Source organism: Notothenia coriiceps, unplaced genomic scaffold, assembly GCF_000735185.1.
Source record: "Notothenia coriiceps isolate Sejong01 unplaced genomic scaffold, NC01 NC01_scaffold00021940, whole genome shotgun sequence".
In the NCBI taxonomy this organism is placed as follows: Eukaryota; Metazoa; Chordata; class Actinopteri; order Perciformes; family Nototheniidae; genus Notothenia; species Notothenia coriiceps.
The window spans coordinates 29,137-36,435 of NW_011354641.1; the positions used below are offsets into that span (position 1 = coordinate 29,137).

Here is a 7,299-nt window from a genome sequence, read left to right on the forward strand (position 1 = left end):
TTCACAGACCGCTCGAAAGCGCTGGAGACGATGTAGTACATATGCCAGGCCTGTAAGTGGCGCTGTAGCCACATAATCAGCCCTTGCAAAAACAGGGCTGGAATACAGCAAATAGAGCGAAATGAGGCATGGCTAAAATGCATGATCTGTTTGGTATTTTGAAAAAAAAACTTCACAGACACGTTTTATATAGGTATGGCCCTACAATATATTATTCAAATATAGCATGATGGGTCCACTTTAATTTTATTTAAGTAACCTTTTTTAAACAGTACTATTACATATAACAGTATTTGAACAGAGTGGTATCGGTACTCTTACTTGAATAAATTGGAATACTTTCCCACCTCTAATCAGTCTCCAGCAGGAGGTTGTTGTCTGTTTTTGCACTACCTACTGTCAGTTGTAAATAAATGCCATATATCAATATGCATTTGTTTTTCCCCCACTGTGCCAACCCCTATCTGTAACTATTAGAGACGTAAAAGCTAAAGTACACTCAGGAGAGGAGGGGCTCTTTATGGATAAAAGCCTACACTAAATGGTATGCATCCTTTAAATACATGCATAGAACTATTGACATGTGAGCAAAGCTGCAGAGCACAAAACAAACAACAACAAACAGAGGAAGCATTAGTACACATCGATCCTGTCAGGAATGTCCTGGCATGATCCTCAACACATTACCTTATATAACACACACAAACACACACAGACACACACACACTGACGGTCAGAAAGGCCAGCTAAATGCTATGTAAACATCTGAGGAGCTTAGAGGAATTATCCCATAAAGAACTTAGCGACTGCAGACTGAAATCGGATCCTTTTGACGTGACTCAGCTTTTGTCTGAGACCTGAACCGAATACATTTAATAAAGTTTAGACTGTTTACGCTGCAGAAGTATACAGACATTTTAAAGCCGAAGAGGAAATATTAGAGGGAGGTTATACAACAGCAAAGGATGGGGTGAAAGCATTCTGAGAGAATAATGGTGCATAAAATAAACCAATTATCACTTAATTATACGGTAGATATCGCTCTCTATATGCGGCAACTGTGGCTGTGAGGCTTTGCGGTCGCTTTTAAAACGAATTGTTATGTGTTCGATCCAAACCATGTTATTGTATCCTTTGGCAAGATACTTAACCCTGAGTCGCTCAAGATGGCATAGCCAACAGTGTGTAAATGTGTGTGATTGTTAGCTTGCAACTGGCACCTAGCTCCGTATCAATGGGGTGTGTGAATGGGTGACTTGTAAATGTAAGGCACTTTAAAGAGTGGTGCGAAATGAGTCCTAAAACCCAGAAATGAGTCATTGTTAAACACTTCCTGTTCAACCGTTTGTAAGCCAGTGTTTCTTTTGAACATATTTTTGCTTAGAAGACTGAAATAAGGTCTGTGTTTAACACAAGCTGAACATATTTAAATATCGCATTGGTGAATTTAAAAATAGCGGTTGCTAAAAAGTGTCTAAATGAGACTAATAGATGTCATCTTGGCAAACATTAGCCACCTAAGCAATGGTGACTCATGTGACCATGCTCAAGTGTACCGGGTTTTCACTCATCAAACTGTGGACAAACTAGGAGGGGATATAATGCCTGATTGAAAGCCATGTTTGATCTGTTTATTATTTATTTCTTTGTGGTCGATGAGGTGCTTTACTTCTTTGTGGCCACTTCAATCAAACCTACAAGGTCCTTTTCCTGCGTAGATTTGAAAAATGCACCCCATTTCCTGCTCAGGTTTCCTTTGACTCTGCAGAGGATACGTTGGTGTATAGTTAATTGATTGATGGATATTAAAATGGGAATGAATCTCGTCTCTTTGCAGGTAACAGGTTTTTTTTTTAAAAAGGTCTACACGAGTGGTGCATGTATCAGACAGACAAAATGTATCAGACAGACAAAATGTATCAGACAGACAAAAAACATCTGAAAGCAGATTAGCAAAGTGGGTGGGAAACAGCCTCAAAACATAATTTCTGCATTTTGAAAGGCCATTTACATGAAATGGATTTTATAAATAACACATTTATTTTTTGTAGTGTATAAATGGAAAAATGTTGGCTTCAAATATTTGGGTGCACTGGGAAAAGTAGGGCAGTAGGGTAGAAGCTAAATTACTGGATTAGTGAGAATTCTTTTTCACAGAGTCTTGATTTCAGTCCTGAAAAAAAAAAAAATTTCAAATCTAAACTGTACTTATTCCTTCAGGTAAATTATTCACTGTACCTGAAAACTAGGTTATCATAGATGTTATAAAAGAATCTATCCGCTCTCAGTGTCCTGCCTTTAAGCACTGACCTGGTGATTGAACCGCACTGCTGCAGGCCGACAGCCCCTGTTTCTACTTTTACACTTTATTACCATTCTCTGCCCCAAACAGCTGCCTGCAGCCTGAACTGAGGAAACCTGACATCCATGGACAGATACGTGTGTGTGTGTGTGTGTGTGTGTGTTGGCAGGTGTGATCAACATGGTGCCCCTAGCAGTTCACACCTCAGGTGAAGCGATTAGCATATTGCATCAACCTATCAGCTGCTGTCAGATCAACAGCACACCTGCGGGGTCGAACACGGCGTTAGTCACGCTGCGTAAAACACCCGACCCGGTTCTGTCAGATCCAATACTCAAACTCACCTCGACTTTCTAGTGAAGGACCAAAATAAAAAAATCCTACAAGAGCAAAGAGTCTATTTGTCGGAGGTTCAGTCCAGAGGTTTGTAAATTGTACAAATGGGTTCGGGGCAAATCCAAAGGTCTAAGAGTTGTTTCGCAAGCAGGATTCTTTGTCCCTCAATCTAACTCGCCTGGAGTTTGTTTATCCCACACAGTAAAGGAGGAGAAACGTGCTTTACAATATTCCAAGAAAAAGTTGGTACGATGTTCATCCAGATTCTTCAGAAGACCAAATCGCTCCAACTTAATAATATATATTGATAAACGTTGTATAGTGCAAACAAAATGTATTTTCTTTCTTTCTTCCTTTGTGGAACTCAAGTCAGGCAGACTTAATTTGCAAATAAATGTTAACTGACAACTATTGGTCCACGGTCTACAGTTGTTGCCTACCCTACTCTCTCCTTTCGGAGCAGAATCTGCTTGGATTTTTCTCCCTTATTTTTCCTACATAGAAAAAGCATTCCATATAATATTTTTACCAGCATGTCACTATACATGTTACTGCACGCAAGTTCTAGGACACATTTCACTGGGATGAATAAAATGCACACTCGATGGCAAAATCTTTAACCCATCCATCCCTTCAACAATGTATCTATTCGTCCATCCATTTATCCATCCATAATTTATGTACTCATATATCCATCCAACATCCATTTATGTATCCATCTATCCTCCAACCACGTATCCGTCTATTTAACATCCATTTATCTATCCATCCTCCCACTCACAAACCAACTAATGGTCCATCCTTCCCTCAACCAACCAACCAACCACTCATTCATCGATTTATGTTCCAGCCATCTATCCATCCATCCATCCATCAACCAAATATTTGTATTCATCCATTCATCCATCCACCATATTATCCATCCATCCACCATATTATCCATCCATCCATCCAATATATTATCCATCCATCCCTCAATCTATCAATACACAAAGCTACCAATCAATTCATCAATATATATGTACACCCACCCATCCGCCCTTCTATTCTACCATCCACCCACCCGAAATAAACACACCCATCCCTCCTCCCTCCCTCCCTCCCTCCTTCCTACCAGGTTGCCGATGCTCAGCATGCCGTTGAACTCGTCGGTCATGGGGTAGTGCTCCATGGCCATGAAGAGCGTGTTGAGGACGATGCACACGGTGATGGCCAGGTCTAGGAAGGGGTCCATCACCATGATGTTCACCAGCTGCTTCAGCCTCAGCCAGGAGGGGGAGCACTCCCACACCAGGTACTTGTGGGCGAACACGTACCAGCACGGGTGGCACTTCTTATGGGCCTCCTCCAGCTCTGCAAACAAAGTGCATTTAGGACTGGTCAATTATAGATCCCTGGGAGAAGTGCTACCCGATTTGAAAAAATAACTAAGTGTGATATTTAGAAAGGTATCGAATTCTAGTATGATTCGGAATATTAGAGGGAATGATTGTTTAATAATAATAAAATAAATATTTGTAAAAAAGGTATCTGCTGTTCAAGTCTGGAGTCCTCAGACAAGTTCATGTTAGAACTTTTTTTGTTTTGAATTTAATCAAACCTTGCTGCCATTTTAAACTTTAAAATAAAGTAAGTATGCATGCTTCTGAAAATGTATGTGCATCACTTTCAGCTAACCCTAACATCCAAAACTGATTAGGTGTGTCCTGATTTATTTCTAATACAGCATAATGGATACAATAATAACCTCCTGTACTTATTACCATCGTTGTTCCTGGTGTTCACATGCAATATGTATATCCTGTTGCAGTTTTTACAACATCATTTTTAATCTTTTGGCATGGGGAGAGTATTATTATTTGTGTTAAAGTCAAAGTGTAGAACTTTTATTGATTGTGTCGTTAAAATTCATGACTCGAGTCCAAGTCATGTGACATGAATCCACACTTCTGACCAGAACACTCAATATTTAAGTAGCTTTTTGTTATCAACTTTAGGAAAAAACACAAGGAAAAAAAAGGAGGAAAAAAAGGTGACAAAAAACAAGGTGAAGGATGAAGAAGTTAAGTGGATTTACTCTCTTCTGGCCAAGAAGCCTCTTTATGTTAAATACAACGGTCAATAACAGAGAAATAGATGGAAAAAAAGGAGATAAAAATGGTGTACGGAGGAAAAAATATATAATTTTGAAAAGGTTTCTCCATGATGATCTGCTCTGTAAGAGCGGTGACTGCCGAGGGGAGAGACAGTGACTCAGCAAAGAAACACACACGCACACAGACACGCACACACACAGACATACGCACAAACACAAGAAAATGCAGATTTGGACGGATATGAACCAAAAAAAATCATGAATATCATCAAACAGACACACACTCATGGAAAAGAGCTCGTGGTTAATGAGGGAAACCATCATAATATACATACACACAAACATACATACACACAAACACACACACAAACACACACACACACACACACACACACACACACACACACACACACACACACTTTCTTTCATTCTGTCTCTCTTTTTCCCAAACTCTCTCACACAAACAAAGCCCGTGTCCCCCTGGGGTTGGTTTGGGCAGCGACACACACGCACGCACTCACGCACGCACGCACATCCACACATAGAGAAAAACTCTGATATCATTACACAATTACACACGCATGCAGACAGTCTAAGCACACGCATTCACACTTTACAAACTCACTTCCGATGAAAAATTCAAACAAAACATGGTTCCACAATCCCCCGGTAACGACACTGTGTTCTAGCCTGGTCCGTCGCATCCGGAGAGGGTCAATGAAAAATCGGTGCCCGCGATTTACTAACCATGGCACGAAAAATTTTCGCGGTGCCGAAGGTGTCTACCTGTAAGAAGAAATAACTAACATAACAGTTTACGTAAAGTGTATATAAAGTGAGACGATGCCCCTACAATTTCTGTACAGGTGGAACTTATTAGGGTTTTTGCACAAAGACTTTATTTAATGGGCTTGGAAATTCAAATTTTGTACATCACTACAATCACCAACTAAATGCATCAAATTAAATTTGCGTCAATCGAAAGGTCTCCGATTTTATTTATTCTCATTTATTCTTCTCGATGTGTGTGTTTTTTGTCGTTTACGCGTGTGGACTAAAGAGACTAAGGTTACTTTGGTTTCATAGTGGATAGACAACGAGACCACTATTATCCGCGTGTGGTGTGTGTGTGTGTGTGTGTGGTGCTTGTCGTGTCGTGTGTGTGTGTGTGTGTGTGTGTGTGTGTTGTGTGTGGTGTATGTGTCTATACCTTTAGTGTTGGTGACAAACTGGATGTCATAAACTGGACTGTAAGTTTAAGAACACACACGAAATTAATCCCTACAGGGCTAGTGGAAAAAAACGAGGACCTAGCGCTAAGGGCTAGTAAACTGAAAACTGTAAACGGCTAAGGCTAAACTAGGCTGAAGAAATACGGTACGTAATTCTTCTTTTTTTTTCTTTTTTGTAAGTAAAACAGCGAATTCCAATAAAAAAATAAATTTAAGCCTATAAAGGATGAGGTTGTTACCTTATCGAAGAAAGAAAGTGTCGTTCGTTAGACCTAGTCAAGTCAAGGTCGGGTCGTTAACCTTAGTTTTGTTTTATTCGAAGTCATGAGCAATCGAATGACGATGTTAATCTGGTGACGCGGGAACGGGTGAGACAACGGTCTAAACTCTCTTTATTCGTTGGTCCGATACTTTTGTTCGGGGTTTTCTTCGTTGTGTATGTCACTACAACACATTAATACTTTGGTTTTGATTCCGGATCCTACTGAAATTCGTGAACTTGTACCAGGGTAAAAACAAAACATGGTAACTTATGGTTGTAAATTTTTTTCCATAAATATTTTTATTTACTTTTTATTTTTAGGGCTAGGGGCTGAAAAAAGTAGGGCTCAGGCTAGAAAACTTTCTAGTACTAGCCTAGCCCTGTAGAGGATGAACATTGGCTACTTACGACACAAACGAGAAAATGTCGAACATACAGGAGATACGCACAATCTTTATTTCTCGACAAACAACAAAAAACCGTTGGCATTAATGATTTTGGAGTATTATTGGACTTACTTGGGGAGGTGTCCAGGTGGCAGGGTGGTGCCTCGAGCCTCGCGTGTACGACAAATGGCGCGGAAAGCAGGTGCTCCCGAGACACGTCTCTCCTCCCCGAGAGTCACGCCGGTCGATGGAGTGGGCTGCGGTACCTCCACTCGTGTTTGTTAGTTGACTTTTATGTTCCCTCACGGTATTTGTATTATCTTAGTCTAACATAGGGTTTAATCCAAATGTGTATGTTTCCCTGCAACGAAGAAAGCAAGTTGAGGTATCAGCAAGGTCTCTTACAAAAAAAGGTCTTGAAATTTTTTATAACTCGTTAGTCACAGACCATTAGGTAATTTTCCCAGGAGTATGACCTGGTATAAGTCTTTACAAGTTGGGAAATTCAGTCAGACTCTGTTTCTATCACATTCTTTTGTCCCAGGTACGACTTATGACTTCAAGGGGATATGTATGGCCTTGGAAAGGAAGTCAACACACACACGACACACCACACAACACACACACCACACACACACACACACACACACACACACACCACACACAACACACACACACACACACGA

The 7,299-nt window shown here is 40.3% G+C and overlaps 1 protein-coding gene across 1 annotated transcript in view; it reads right to left on the reverse strand.

Annotated features, from left to right (window-relative positions):
* LOC104953541 (sodium channel protein type 4 subunit alpha-like) overlaps positions 1-7,299 on the reverse strand; it is a gene marked incomplete at its 5' end in the record, with an annotated part of 60,060 nt that overhangs the window by 1,610 nt on the left and 51,151 nt on the right. The window contains 2 exons of the mRNA XM_010780488.1: positions 2,568-2,655; positions 3,753-3,989. Coding sequence (XP_010778790.1) covers positions 2,568-2,655; positions 3,753-3,989 — 325 coding nt within the window. The remainder of the gene's footprint in view (positions 1-2,567; positions 2,656-3,752; positions 3,990-7,299) is intronic.